Here is a 16,350-nt window from a genome sequence, read left to right as displayed (position 1 = left end):
ATGTATAATTTAATTTAATTGATCTAATTCTGTAAAAGAATACAAACAGTCTTTAGTTTTCCACAGCTCTGTTTTGTCTTAAACAGAATCAAACACACAGAGACACAAGTACAGAGACACACAGTTTGGAGCTGGACACTGTGAAGATTTATTCCAGTGAAGAAGCTCTGGTCTCTGCCTGTGGACACAGAATAACACATGATGATCACATTCTGATCATCTACTCTGTTGTACATGTTTAAATACATTTAAAGTACTTATTACTACAATAAAGGACCAGAACAGAAGAACAAGAACATTAGAAGTGTATCTGCAGAAACAAAACTCACCATGTGCTGCTTTTCTTCTTCTAAACGCAGTAACAGGGAGGGCATCTGGTATAAAGTCTCCTAGTGCCACATCATCCTGTAGAAACACGATCACTGTTTCAATAGAAGTTCATTTTGAAAAATTTTAAAATAATTTGAGTTGGTTTACTTACTTTGTTCATCTGTGCTCTGTGTTTTGTTGGTTCTCAAACATCTTCCTTTTTCCTGAAACATCAACTACAACATTCATGAACTTCCCCACAGCTCCAGCAGAGCTCTGGACGTCACTCTGTGTTTGTAGACGACTCTGGAAGCAACACATTCACATCTGAGTACAACTGTCACCCTCTTGTAGATGGACAGTCAAAGACAATTTGTTTCAAGGAGTCCTTACATTTACTCAAATTTCAAATAAAACACCACAAACATGTTTTAACAATGACGACATTCAAGTCCAGAGAAACATATAATAAAATCTTTAAAAAGTCTCACCTCCAGATCAGCTCTCATAATCCTCCTGCTCCACACTGTGTGTCCTCTGCTCCTGAACTCTCTCCTGTGTCCTGAGTGTGTCCTCTGCTCCTGAACTGTCCTGTGTCCTGAGTGTGTCCTCTGCTCCTGAACTGTCCTGTGTCCTGAGTGTGTCCTCTGCTCCTGTCTCTGTCCTGTGTCCTGAGTGTGTCCTCTGCTCCTGAACTGTCCTGTGTCCTGAGTGTGTCCTCTGCTCCTGAACTGTCCTGTGTCCTGAGTGTGTCCTCTGCTCCTGTCTCTGTCCTGTGTCCTGAGTGTGTCCTCTGCTCCTGAACTGTCCTGTGTCCTGAGTGTGTCCTCTGCTCCTGAACTGTCCTGTGTCCTGTTATATTTGAATTTTCCCTCCAAAGGTTTTGGGGAGGAGAATTCCAGAGGGAGGAGCCTCACCACAGATTATAATAAAGTCATGTTTCCTCAACCTGATTAAAACATGCAGGTCTAACATCGGCCACAATCAAGCAACCTTTGTAAGATTTAAACATGCTGGACAGAGAAACTTAAAAAAGTAAGGTTATTGTTGTCAAATTTGTTTTTGCAATTTGAGCAACCCCTCTCGGACCACTTTTTCAGTGTACATATACATGAGGAATATTGTCTGAAGTGATGCTACTCGTAAAATGTTTGCCCAGTGAACCAGCCTCAGTGTGTGTGACCTTTACAATGCTACAGCAGCAGTCCATATGAAGTAAGGGATCCATATCTTGTGTGTTCACCACTGAGCAGAGGCCTCTCGTGTGTAATGGGTCAGCTCTTTTCAAGCCTCTCATTGCAAACTCCATCTGGTGTAACAGTATCTTGAGTGAGAGTGGAAAGCGTGGGTCATGGCTGCTCTCTCTCAGCCTGGAGGAGGTTTGCAGAGGACCCTTGGAGCCTGGCACAAGTTATGCAATGGAAAAACACATGGAAGAATAGACGAACAGAGCAGAGGTCTGACAGAGGAGATGGTGAAAGCATTATAAGTGTGTGTGTTTTAGGGTTGTCAGAAGTATCAAAAATCAAACACTAATCGGTACTTAGACTAGTATCGAAACTTGATATTCATTTCAGCAAGTATCAATACTAAAAAGTCCCATTCACAGCACAGAAAAGAGCCTTTCCTCAGTGTCTTTAGAATGATGCAGAGCTGGATCAGAACAAGTATCAGAGCACATAGACTAGTACACACACGGACCAACATGAACCTACTGGAGCACTGACCATTACACACAGATAAGGATAGAAGGCTAAAAGAAAGTATACTATGATTTAACACTGAAAATCACAGTCTACATAATGAGAACTATCTCCATGCAGAATGCTCCAAAGTATGGTTTGGAACATGTAACACAAAGTATGATTTTCTATTTCCATGGAGTCATGTGACGTGCCCCTCCAGAAAGTTACATACTATAGATTTACATAGATATTTTATTGTGCTAAAGCAAACAAATGCAACACATTCTCACTGCAGTCACTAAGCAAGAAAATAAATACAGAACAAATCACATAATACAGTCATGCAATCAATATATATCAACACATGGATGTAATGCTACTCCGTAAAAGAGATGCGTAAAATTCCGTGTGAACATGGCCATGCTCTGCTGCGCACGGCTGCAGTGGAGGCCTGTGGTGGCTAGGAGGCGCCACAGGAACAACTACGGGCCAAACCCAGTTGAGCTACTCGGACTGTCACTTCCTTCCCTTTTCTGATGGAACTGAAACACTACAGTGCACACGTCACACAAGCCCCAGATACATGACACAGACACACGTGAACACGGAGAAGCAACAGGAGGCTCCAGAGCGCGGAGTGTGGAGCGGCTCTGAGGTGGGGTCAGGTGAGGAGCGCGGTCCTCCACTGTCATTACTGCCAAAAAAGAACACAGACCATATCCCGGGAAAACCACTGTCAATAAACTGAGGTGGGAAGTACTACATTTCCTTCAGTAACTCTTCTGGCACAATACTTTTACTCCCACTTAAATAGCCTAATATTTTCATCAAAGTAACAGTACTCTTACTTATTTAAATCTCCAAGTGTTATTTTGACAACATGAAATTATTTGAACATTTGAGTTCAAATAGTCCTTCAGATATGATTGACTTTGTCTCATACTCGTGTCTTTCTTTTGAAAATACCAGATTATATCATTATAATTACAGTTACATTTACTTGAAATTATACATCAGATAACGTCCCGACAGTTACTCTCTCAATTATTGTTGGAGAGAGGCGTTTTCCCAAATACGTTTTTACTCTTACTTGAGTCATTTTTTGACCTGTAATTTGTCATTTCTACTTACTTACTCTTACTTCAGGACAATTTTTATCCTTCACCACCTCTGCAAAACTGGCACGTCGTTGCCATACGGTATTGTCAGACACAAACACAGACAAGTCGAATGCATAAACATTACGCATAAACATTACGCATAAACCAGGTCTCTTCGCGCGGGTTACGTTCCATTTTTAGCCCGAGTCAAGCTGTAGTTTGCAGTGTGTCTGCGCTCTGCTGCGGGCGGAGGAGGCGGTTCCTGGAGAGCCCTGCCTGCTCTCTCTCTCTCACATTCCTGGCTACGATTCAATGACTGAGCCAGACACAAACACGGTAACGCTCGCGCGCACACATATATAGAATGCGTGCGTGAGAGGCGCGTGCGTGAGAGGCACACACAGAGAGAGAGAGGGGGAGAGAGAGAGAGAGAGAGGGAGCGAGCGGGTGGACTGTTCACGGACTCACAGTCACAGTGTGAGAGCAGAGCAAGACACGGCGGACAGCGGGAGCGCCTCCTGGAACACGGATACTACCTTTTACCGAGCGGAACTTTTCTTTGGCTTTATGTTCGGATTACGCGCCGGGGGAATGGACAGTCGGCGAGGCGCACAGAGCGACTGGCCACTGTTCACTCACTAGTCCCCGGGAGCTCGCAAAAACTCGCTTCGTGGAAGTAATGCTGGCTGTTTGATGAAGCGTCTGGCAAACTCGGTTACTTTCGAACCACCGTGGATTTACCCCCACCGAGCGCGGACGTACAGTTGTGCTTTGCCCACAAGAAGGATATCGCCTCGTAAAGTTTTCGGGAAAACATGGAGACTGTGAGTCGGCAAAGCTTCCAGCCTCATCCGGGACTGCAACAAACCCTGAAGCAGTTCCACCTCAGCTCCATGAGCTCTCTGGGCGGCCCGGCGGCTTTCTCTGCGCGCTGGCAGCATGAGTTGCTCTTTAAGAAGGACGGGAAGGAGCCGGAGCCGGTGCTCCAGCACCTCCCGCCGCCGGTAATGCCCGGTCCCCTCTTCATTCCGTCGGACCGCTCCACGGAGCGCTGTGAGACCGTGCTGGAGGGAGAGACAATTTCGTGCTTTGTGGTCGGCGGAGAAAAGCGCCTGTGCCTCCCGCAGATTCTGAACACGGTGCTACGGGACTTCAGTCTGCAGCAGATCAACGCCGTGTGCGATGAGCTGCACATCTACTGCTCCCGGTGCACCGCGGAGCAGCTGGAGATCCTCAAAGTCATGGGAATCCTGCCCTTCTCCGCACCGTCCTGCGGCCTCATCACCAAAACGGACTCGGAGCGCCTGTGTAACGCCCTCATCTACGGAGGCACCTACCCGCCCCGGTGCAAGAAGGAGCTGAGCGGCTCCTTGGAGCTGGAGCTCACGGAGAAGAGCTTCAAGGTATACCACGAGTGCTTCGGCAAGTGCCGGGGCCTCTTCGTGCCCGAGCTGTACAGCAGCCCCGGCGCAGCGTGCATCCAGTGCATGGACTGCAGACTCATGTACCCCACGCACAAGTTCGTGGTGCACAGCCACAAAGCGCAGGAGAACAGAACTTGCCACTGGGGCTTTGACTCGGCCAACTGGAGGGCCTACGTCCTCCTGGGGCAGGACTACACGGCCAAGGAGGAGAAGGCCCGCCTGGAGCAGCGACTGGACGAGCTCAAAGAGAAGTTTGACTTCACCAACAAGTACAAGAGGAAGCTCTGCTCCAGGGTGAGTGTGGGCTACGCTCATGACTGCGTGTGTGTGTGTGTGTGTGTGTGTGTGTGTGTGTGTGTGTGTGTGTGTGTGTGTGTGTGTGTGTGTGTGTGTGTGTGTGTGTGTGTGTGTGTCACTGTGCGTGCTGGTTGAGCAGTGTGGAGACCAGTCACGTGGCGTGCTCAGCCCGGTCTGGCTCCTGCTTGTCTCTGATGCTGCTTCCAGAGTAAAACTGTCCCAAACTTGTGCCCTCCTCCTCCTCCTCCTCACTCCGCTGCTCAGCCGCTGCAAACACGTGTGGAGTGATTAAAGAGCAGATACGCGGTGTCACTGCGCGGTCACTGACACGTCTCGCTGTTTGTTGATGGGTGCCGTATTGTTGTTAATTAGAGCTCCTCCAGTAGTGACAAGAGCGCACCCCTGGGCCCTAAAGCCACCACCCTCCGCTGCTTTTATTGGCCCGTCCTGTAAATATGTCTGTCAGCAAATGGCTTCTGACCGCGGGGAAGCAGGGCATTCTGGGAGAAGGGTCCTCTCGTTCGTATAGACTGGTCCAGACGGTGGGCACGCGCTTCTGGATGATGAACACACTGGTGTTAAAGCCTGTGTGATGTGTGTGTGATATGTGTGTGTGATGTGTGTGTGTCTGTCACACTCAAAGCTGAGCTAAACACAGTGAATTAGACTTACACAAAATATGAGCCCACGAGAGGAAATACACGAGACATACAAGAGCTCCAACACAAAAACATCAACAACAATATTTCTAGAATCACGTGCAAACAAAATGGAGAGAAGAGAAACAGAGTCAAGATGAAGGTGGTGGTTCTTAGTGTGGACTTGAGTTTGGACACTGTCTTCTGTTTTGCTGCAGATTGTTGGCGTGTTGGGTGTCGGTTGTTGGTTGTGTTGCCTGTGTGTTACTGGTTTTGTTGGTTCAAAGTTGTTGATTGCAGGTTGTTGGTTGTTGACGATGGGTTGGAGGTTGTTGGTTTGATTCTTGTTGTTGTCTGTTGGTTGTTGGTTTGATTCTTGTTGTTTCTGGTTGTTGTCTGTTGGTTGTTGGTTGCACAAAGGCTGCGTCCGGCCTGAGCCCACCCCTCAGTAAAAGCCCTGTCCCATTTGCATGAACTGTTCCACATGAATGGAGCTGATGAGGCAGTGTGGCGAGTATTGTGGTGTAAACAGAATATGATGTCAACAAAGGGCCACATTCAGCTCGCAGCCCTTCCCCCTGCACCCATGTTACCCATGTCACTTCACCCACACCTTACCCGGGCATCCATCTCCCCTTGCACCCATGTCACCCACACCTCACCCATGCCACCCACATGGTTCGGTCCTTATTTGAGCCCTCGACAAAGCGTTACAACTATGACTTCACAAAACTGGCCCTAAAGTCTGTCTCCCCGATGTCAGATGGCCGTGACTGACAGTCGGATTAACCAGTCGGAGAAACACATGGTTTGTTTGGAGTCAATTTTTCCTTCCAGGCAGGACTGTCGGCTTGTCTTTGTTTAATTGAGTGACTGAACTCCATTAGTCTACTAACGTTTTTGTTAGTGAATTTATTTTATAGGGATTCTATACATGTATTATATGTAGAGGTTTGGGTGGGACAAATTTTTCAGTCTCGCTCCCGCCCGCGCCCGCAAAGAAATGTAATTTCAGTCCAACTCCCGCTCGCATCTGCAATAGTTTGTCCCACTCCTGCCCGCAAATGTTGATGTTCACTTTCTTAAGCTCTGTCAGACATGGAGAAGCGGAAAGGAATTGCCTAAAATGTGCGCGAGATTAGAAAATATCCGCAAATTTAGGCTGCTTAAAATGTTTTTATTAATACAAAAAAAAAAAAAATCCAGCACAAATGAGGTATGATAAGCATACATTAATCATTTGTATATTTTACTTTACACACAATATTTAATTTGCGTTCTCACCCGCCCGCTCTTGCAGTGTGCCGTCCTGCTCCCGCCTGCAATGAGCTTTCAAAATGTGTGTTTCTAGTATGGACCAGAGCAGAAAAGAGGCATAGAGTAAATTGGACATCATTTTTACATGCAAATATACGAAATACTACAGTACTTTTTAGTTTAGTTGTTGCATGAACCCCAGTGAGCTTGTGATCTTGTGAATTATTCTGGTTCAGATCATGGAGATACTGAATTGTAAACAAGTGTTTGACAGCACAAAGCCCCTTTTAACGTAATAACTGATAGACAGCACATCTTTAGTCCAACCAAGAACCTCTTTGGTTGATTACAGTATTACTTCCCTAACGCCGTAACATAATGGTTGGAAAAAAATGAGTTCATGTCATTTTGGGAGAATTTGGGACCTCCTTTATCATGTGAATAAATATGGTGAAAAATATAATAAAAAGGCAGCAGCTGACACTGTTACGGACTTTTGCCTTTGCATGACTCCTTATTTTAGGCTCATGATACAAAGGCAGAGTACAGGAACTAAAGGTCAAAGGTCCATTTTGAGCTCATTTCTTCATTATAGCAAATAGTTGTCAAATTTTGGGAGCCTCGCCTATTATACTTTTGTCTGGACAGAACAGGAACTTTCTCAGTTTCACACTGTGGTTAAGGTCTTTTGCCTTTGTAGGGCAGTATACACGATCACAAAAGTGGCAAATATTTCATTCTTCTTTGCAAAATAAATGTCCCTGCATCTCAAGGGTTGCTCACCCTGTAGTTTAAACCTCTTCAAACATGTTCTGAAATGTCCGTGTGTGTCAGATGCCCTCCCTGTGACCTTATTCTATGTCAAATCTGTTGATCCTGTACTTTAGGCTTCTACAAACCTCTTCTGAAATCCATGGGATTCTTGAATGAGGTTAAAGTTCAGAATGCAGAGTGCAGTCTTCTGAAATACAAACGCTACTGGTTACACTGAACATGTGCACTGTGAACTGAATGAACACCTGTCCTGCTTGCTGTCTACTTCTCTGTACTACTGTGCAGTACTGTGTACTACTGTGTAGTACTGTGTAGGAGTGTGTAGTACTGTGTAGTACTGTGTAGTACTGTGTAGTACTGTGCTTGGTGGCATTCCTGTGGAGAAAGGCCCTCAGCATGATTGGGCCCTCAGAGTGAAGGAGCCCTCAGTGCACACTTTACTTCTTGTGGAGTACACACACCTCGAGGGCCCTTCACTCGTCCCTCTTCTACTTTTACAAGAGCCCAGTCCAGGAGTTCCCTAGGACCGCCCACATTCCCAGGCCCCTCCCCTCTGGCTCTGTGTCTCATTTTGCATAATTCACTGTGTCACTTTGTGTGTAACTAGGGGTTAGTCTCTTTTCATGGATATGGTATTATTTTGTCGGGAATGTTACTCAGTGTGGCATTAAAGAGCCCATGTTACGCTCTCTATTTGATGATCTTTATTGTTTCCTCTTCACAGACACACCTGCAGTTCTGTTTTTATTTTATTCACACATGTTTAAAACACGACCCTTTATATTTAGGCTGAGCTCTTCTCTCAAACTCAAAACACTCGGTTCTACTTTGTGATGTCATGTGGTGATACAGTAACCACACACCTTCACTAGAATCATTTGGATCATTTCAGCCCTAGAATTGTTCATCTCTACTGAATTTAAAGGCAATAGCTGAAATGATGTTGGCTAAAAATGAACAAACTTGAAAATCATGCATTTTACAGTGAGGCATGTGATGTTACCAGCTTGTTGCCATAGAGATGCATAAGTCAAAAGCCATAATGAGAAACACTGAAGGCAAAGCAATGGCATCTCTATGAAAACAAGCAGATGTCAGACCCTCCCTCAGACAAGCTACGTAGTAAACTGCCGTTATCTTATTTCACTTTTAGCTGAAAACACATACTGTTTTTGAGTAAGCCTTTAAAACATGCTGTTCTGCCTGCTGATGTCATGAAGTGGTATCCTCTTTCTTCGGGGAATGAAAGTCCACACACTTTGACCTATTTCCACTCACAAGTGCATCCCATCTGCAAACATATGGATATCAGAACCTGTTTGTAGAGCTCTAAACCACAGGGTTAGCAGCTTTAACACAGAAACAAGAGCCCACGGAGACACAGGAAGGGCATCTGACACACAGGGACACTGGTGTGTGAGTGTGGTGCAGAGTGGAGGAGCAGTGTCAAACCTGAGGCTGTGTTGCTGGGCTGTATAAGCCCTCTAGAGGGAGGGCTCTGTGAAAGTGAGAGACGGAGAGCGCTTGCGAACTGTGAATATTCATGAAGTGTTAGCGTCTGACTGCTAGAGCTCATGCAGGAAGTGGGCCGGCTGCACTTCCTCCTCACACGTGCACAGTCTGGCAGCTCCTCGTGCACGTCTGGCATAGAGAGGGAGGGGGAGGGGCGAGGAGACTGTGTGGGTGGCATCGCAGTTGGAGCAGCACGGTGCATGGGATTTACACAGAGGCTGCATGAAAAAACGAGCCCAGAGATGGATACCAGTGTGAGGGAAGAGGGAGAGGAGGACAGGGGGAGAGGAGGAGAGCTCAGGAGAGGGAGAGGAGGACAGGGGGAGAGGAGGAGAGCTCAGGAGAGGGAGAGGAGGACAGGGGGAGAGGAGGAGAGCTCAGGAGAGGGAGAGAGGACAGGGGGAGAGGAGGAGAGCTCAGGAGAGGGAGAGGAGGACAGGGGGAGAGGAGGAGAGCTCAGAAGAGGGAGAGGAGGAGAGGGAAGGAGGAAAAGAGGAGGGGAGGAAAAGAGGGGAGGAGAGGTCAAGAGAGGGAGAAAGGAGGAGAAGGGGAAGAGAGGTCAGGATGGCCAGATGGTCAGAAAGTCTTCAGATGCCCATGGGAGGGTGGGCACGGGGCACCTGGGTGGCCGGATATGGCGATGATAAAATTGGATGTCATGGTCACATTGAATTCTCAGGACCAAACCCACATGAATGGTCCTTTATTACATAAAACAGACTCCTGTGAGCTTTAAGCCAGGTTATAATGTTATTGCCTCCTCAAAAACATACACAGAGTCATGTTTTGTTTCATTCACACATGTTTGAGTCATTTTTTATTATTTCATTTAATTGATTTATTCAATATTTTACCAGGTAAATCAGTTGAGAACATGTCATTTGCAATGGTGACCTGGCCAAAAGGCAACATAAAACAGAAGTACAAACCGAAAACACTCACTCATCAACTGTCACATGAAACAGTGAATAGAGTCGTGAGAGAGTGAAACATATGCAGATTAAAGATATAAAAGTGATAAAAGCACATGCAATGATCTTGTAAAATACTCTGGATGGACTTTTTAAAAGTCGACAGAAGTTTGTTGAAAGTGGTTCCAGTCACTGCTATAGAACTGAAACAAGGAGCGTCCCAAAGCTGTGCGGCTTTAGAACGACCGGGGTCATGTATCTGTTGGAGCGCAGTGTGCTGCTGGAACAGGTAGGACAGAGTTTTAGCAATTACACATTTGTAAATGAACAATAAGCAGTGGGTTTGTGCACAGCTGTGGAGAGAGGGTCACTTCACCAGAGAGTAAAGTGCACAGTGATGGTGGTGAATGGTTCACAAAGCGGACGACTGCGTGATAAATCACATCAAGATTATTATTAGTCTGCCTACATCTCTAAAACTCAAAATACTCTGTTCCACCTTGTGATGTCATGTCAGCCACATTTTACCTTTAGTTCAGGAGAGAGGTAGTTCCAGATGTGAAATCAACCAAAAGATTCTAGTGAAGGAATATAAAACACAGTGGAGCACTTCCTGTATTACCACATGACATCACAAGATGGAATAGTGTGTTTTCAGTTTGAGAAAAGACCTTCTAAATATGCGGTTTGTGTGTGAATGAAACAAAAGACAGCAGCTCTGTTGATGAGGAAACATTATTATTCTAAGAGAAATTGGAAAATAGTGTGATATGGTGTGTGTGTGTGTGTGACAGCTCAGCCTCCCTCCCTGCTCCCTGTGTCCCTCTGGAGGAGCCTGTTGCTGTGTCAGATCGATGTGGAGTATTGGCGTTGTGCTGTGTCAGTGTCAAGTGTGAGAGAGCTCCATCACCTCTGCTCCGCTGCTCTGCCCAGCGGCATGCGTCCAGGCTGGGGACACAGGCTCAGGGTCCGCCATGGGGCCTGGAGGTCTGTGCTTTTCAGGTTTTGGCGTCTCATTGTACAATATTTCTGTGATTAGATCTGCAGTTTATTACACATGTATAACCCAGATTCATTTCACAGTGAACAGTTTAGTCATATGTCCAGGAACATTAACATCTGAGAGAAAATCATAATCGTAACTACGGATGCACCAACATCGAAACACTGCTGCCGATACTGAAGTAGCTCGATGGAGTATAGAGGGAGGAGACTTGATGCACGTAGGTCCACGTGCACCAGAGCTCACTACACCAGACTGTGAGCTGAGGGGCTGCTGTAAGACCCTCCAATCAGAGAAAACTGGGCCAGACATGTGCGATATTTGAAAACATATCTATTTCTGTAAGTGAACCCTTGTTTTGTCTTCTCTGGGTCTTGTAGCCATTAAACCTGCTGCAGACAGAGGGATGGCAGTACTCACACACTTAAGATACTAAAGCTAATATTTAAGCTCCTCTCATTCAAGTGTATCAACTCAGTATTGAAACTGAAAAAAATCAGGTAAATCAGATTTAGATCAGTGCTGTGCTTGGTAGATACAAGCAGCAGGTCCAGTTTGTTTTTTTAATGAGAAGCTTTGTGAAATATTGATCACCCACATGGCACCCATCACCAGCCTGTCCTCAGCACAATGCCTGCCTCGAGCCTGGTAAATCAAGCCCACCACCCCTGCTCTCAGCTCAGACTGTCTATGCACAGAGGGGGAGAGATGAAAGTGTTTTAGAGGAGACATAAGTGTTGTGGTGGTCTCTTCAGACAACAGTGAAATAACACTATGAACAAGTAACATGAGTTCTGCAAGTACTGCTCTAGTTTATAGTAACCAAAACTATAATTATCATAAAAAAAATTACATGTTATAACGTTCCCTCATCACACACGTGCCTGAAGAGCTTTTAGATGTCATCCATGCATGTTTGAGTAACTTAGTGATCTTTCCTGGGCCCAGTTCTCCTCTTTACAGTTAGCTGTACGACTGTGTACAAAGCGCCGACCACCTTGCTCCACACAACAATTCTACATAAATATACAACAGCATGACACAAGACTGGACAAAGCTGATGCAGTAGTTTAATTGCATGCTGATTGTGTTGTGATAGCACTCTGAAGGGGAGTGACTTAGCACCGTGAGCAATGGGTGGAGAAACTCAGCATTGAAAGTGACTTTAACTCTGTGACTGTACATTAAACATTTGAATAGCTTGCTTTCTGTTTCAGTCATTTTCCGACCAGTAAAAGGTAACATGGTGATGTGTGTGGGTTGTGTGTTTGAGTGAATACCCCACAGAAGTGTAACAGCAGTGTAACAGAAGTGTAACAGAAGTGTAACAGAAGTGTAACAGAAGTGTAACAGAAGTGTAACAGAAGTGTAACACTGCCTTTTGAAATAATAGTGAAATTTCCACACAATGAAGATGATGATATTTGAGTGAAAGTAGAGTCTTGGCTTCAGCCGTGATTTGCCCGAGGCTGAGTGAAGGAATCCAGGCTGCTGCGGTGTGTACGTGTGTGTGTGTACGCGTGTGTGTACGCGTGTGTGTGTTAGCGTGGGTGTGTAGCGCGTGTGTGTGTGTGTAGTGTGTGTTAGCGTGTCTGTGTTGGCGCGTGTGTTAGCGGGCCATCAGCTGTAGGAGGAGATTAGCATGAGCTCCGAGCCGACTCATTTCCATCCATCTGCCCGTCTCCCCAGTGCTGCCCCCGCCCCCACCCGCTCACAAAGCCGTCCTCCCCCGCACACACACACACACACACACACACACACACGCACGCACACACACACACACACACGCATACAGACGCACACATTCACATATACGCACACACCTTCAGCTCAGTCCAGCAGCACCAGGAGACGGCTGGTGTAATCCTCATGGAGTAAGTATGGCAGACACATAAGACCCATAGCTAATAATACCTCCACTCTGCCTGAAACAGGCTGGTAGATGGTCTGGAGTCCAGCTATGAACCTTTAGGAAGATGTTGAGCTGTATCAGAACAAGTGTAAGAGCACATAGACTAGTATACACACATGGACACTATGAACCTACATGCTCATAGTGGCAGCTCGAGCGTCCCCCTGGCTTCAAAGTCCCAGCTTGAGCGTCCCATTCTCTGGGCATGAATGTCCCCTCCTTCCTCCAGACGCCCCCTTCTCTTGGGCAGCACACTGCTGTTTCCAGGAGAGGGGGGACGATCTCGCCGCCATGTCACGTGCTGTGATGTATTGAGTTGGAAAATCAGCATTTTATATCATAATAAAATGAAATGTAAATGTATCAGACCACATGCGAGGCCTTGTTTATGTCATTTTACCGATCTTCCCAAAGCAGCACACATTTTTTCAGTCTGGAAGATAAGTATAATCCTCATTAAATAAGTTATTCTTGTTGCCCATGTCCTAGAGCATGTGTAACTGTTGATTTGGGAAGAGATATGAATTATTTTCTTACTTGTCATGAACATAATGTGTAAACAGCACAACACAAGGAACTTAGAAAGCTACAGAATTTGTTCAAAAATCATTCAGAATCACTTTTAGGAAGGTTTTAACTATGTATTTCATTGAAAAATGTAAGATAAAATCCGGAAATAGTTGAGCACTCACTCCAAAATGTTTTTTTTTTTTTTTATATATATGTATATAGTTAAACTAACTTAGTTTCATAAAGGTACAGTTTAGGGGGACTTTCTATCTGATTTCCGAATTGGTATGGAGTATCAAATGTATTCCTATTCCTATATCATTAGTGGAGGGGCTTGCCTGAAACGTTCCACAGTATGGCCTTAACCCTATCCCTACTCCTGTCTCCATGGAGACCAGCAGACGAGGCCATAGTGCAGCTCGGTGGAGAGACCGCCGCACTCACAGTAACAATGTGTGTCTTCAACGGTCTATTGAACAATGAAAATAAACACAATTTAATCAACTGAATTTGAATTGAATTTATTCATGAAAAGCCCCTTTAGATGCAGCACATCATTTTCAAAGATATACAAATACAACGATACGAACATACAACACACAGTTACACACACATAGTTCCACAATAACACAGAAAACAAGATAATAATAATAACAATAATAACAATTTTTCTCACATCCCTCCCCACCCCCCATACGTTCATCTCATACAATCATTAACATAAACACAGTGTTAATTGAGTCAGCAGCAGTGACTCAGTTTTCAGGTGATTTAACAGAGCCTTGAGTCAAGAGGAGTTAGAGATGTCAGAGGTGAAGGTTATTCCAGTCTGATGGGCCTTAAAGCGGAAGGAGGTCACCTCCTTACAGATGGGGAGGTACAGTAAATGTTAGATACTGCCAGTGTCAGAGAGAGTAAATTGTTGTAGACTGGGCACGAAAATATTTCAGATGTGATGGAAAGTCAAAATAAATGCAGTTAAAGATAAATGCAAGGTAGATCAGATGAATGACATACTGTGGAACATTCCAGGCAAAGCACCAACATCTCCATAGAGACAAGCAGGTCAGATCCCCCACCAGAAATTACACAATGCATTATGCACCTTTAATAAATGATTTTTGACCTGTTAATTGCCCCATATACACATCCAAATCTCATTATTTATGGAGTCTGATATGTGAGGATTCTATTCAGACACATTCAAGTAACGGAACCTGATGTTCATGCAGTTTAGAAATCTGTTATAATCAAAAATGTAAGAAGAATTAGAGATTCACAGTTTGAATCCAGAAGAGTTTGTAATGTTACCATAAAGAGATAAACCTCCATCTAAACTTGAGATGGTCCAATTACAGCCGCTCATTTGTATCATGAGTGTCCAAATACAAAAAACATCTCCTCCAAAACTCTGGATCATTCACAACTAAATCACTTCTTTTACCTGAAAGACGAGTGTGGTGTTTCTGTTGATTCTGCGCAAATCTACACAATTCTCTCTGTCCTCTGGGATCTTTTTGTTCTTGTTTTATCCCTAAACCACCGTTTTAACTCGAACGGAGCATGCTGTCTGGTTGGTTAATTCGCCTGTCAGTCATGCCCTCTGGAATTGTCTTTGTAAAGTGTGGTGTGGTTCTGTTTGGCCAGGTCCAAACTATCCTGTGATCAAGTTATGTAGTTTGCTCCTCACTAACATCCCTGGAGTTACTAATGCAGGAAGTGCTCCACTGTGCCACACACCTTCACTAGAATGAGTCTCTACTGAACTAAAGGTAAAAGGAGGCGTTAACTTAAAAAAAAAAAAAAAAAAAAAAAAAAAAAAAAAAAACACTACATGACATCATAAGGTGGAACAGAGCATTTTGGTCTTTGGAGATGATGATGTTTGGAGACTAATAATAAAGAGTTACTGAAATGTGTGATTGAAACAAAACACAACTGCAGGTCTGGTTTTGAGGAAACCTATATCGTGACATCATAACTTGAGTTTTGAGTTTGAGAGTTTTGCACAAGACCTTAAACTCCACACAGCTGTGGTTTGCTTTATCCCCCATACACCCTTTAATTTCCTGAACATAAACAATACAGATGTTTCCAGAGGATTGGTTGACCTCCTCATCAACAAGACCCAAGGTCATCACTGACCATTCAACAGGAGACATTAGACTGAGTCTAATCAATCATTTCACACTCATTTCACATCTTTCATATGAAGGCTTGTTGAAGATTGTTCTCCTCACCTCCCAGAGCCTGTGTCATGGGGGTGATGGAGCCTCCTCTGAAGTGGTACTCTTGTGTTTATCCTGCACGCTTCTCGAGCTTGGACGTGCAGTCGGGTGGTCTTGGGACTGGCCTTTGTTGTGTCTGTATGTGAATGTGAGCGGGGAGGGGGAGGGGTGGTCCCTCGGGTCGGGGCTGGTGGGGGGTAATCAGCTGTGTTCTGAAGGCCTGAGTCATGCCCCCTTCCCTCTCCCCGTCTGCCCCTCCCCCTCTTTTTCTCTCGGGAAGTGAGTTGAGTAATGGCCTTATCCACACGGCTCGTGTTTACACTGAAGCAGAGGAGGCTGGGACAGTGAAGGGGCAGTGGTGCATCTGGGTTTGGATGTCAGGGTTGATTGATTTTACAATTTGTAATAATTACATTTCAGATTGGCTCTGATTTATTCACAATCTCTACAAGTATATCACACAAGTACAGTTGGCTTGTTATTCATTAAAGAAGACATATTGTGCTCTATAGTTGTTATCTATGACACCCGTGGATAATTAAAATAAAAATTGTAATTATCAATGGGATTTGATTTTGCAGTAAACATCATCACAACAAAGCGCCTCATGCTGTGTGGTCCTTCTGTGGACAGCTGCACATCACATCAATACTACACATGTCTCCGATGAAGAAAACCAAACTGGAGAAGTAACTAAGTACGTCACAGTGGGCGTGCGCTGGTGACAGTTTAAACAGGGGTAGATCGGAGCAATGACATCTTTAGTACAGGAGAATAACAATGAGAGGGT

At 45.0% G+C, this 16,350-nt stretch overlaps 1 protein-coding gene across 1 annotated transcript in view; it reads left to right on the top strand.

Moving 5' to 3' along the window:
• The first annotated feature begins 3,333 nt into the window (after positions 1 to 3,333).
• skia (v-ski avian sarcoma viral oncogene homolog a) overlaps positions 3,334 to 16,350 on the top strand; it is a 73,464-nt gene continuing 60,447 nt past the window's right edge. Inside the window, exon 1 of the mRNA XM_020942013.2 lies at positions 3,334 to 4,812. Coding sequence (XP_020797672.2) covers positions 3,910 to 4,812 — 903 coding nt within the window. The 5' untranslated portion in view covers positions 3,334 to 3,909. The remainder of the gene's footprint in view (positions 4,813 to 16,350) is intronic.

This window comes from Boleophthalmus pectinirostris, unplaced genomic scaffold (genome assembly GCF_026225935.1).
Source record: "Boleophthalmus pectinirostris isolate CB_2022bp ecotype Guang Dong unplaced genomic scaffold, ASM2622593v1 HiC_scaffold_8, whole genome shotgun sequence".
Lineage (NCBI taxonomy): Eukaryota > Metazoa > Chordata > Actinopteri > Gobiiformes > Gobiidae > Boleophthalmus > Boleophthalmus pectinirostris.
This window is presented reverse-complemented; position numbering and strand designations above follow the sequence as displayed.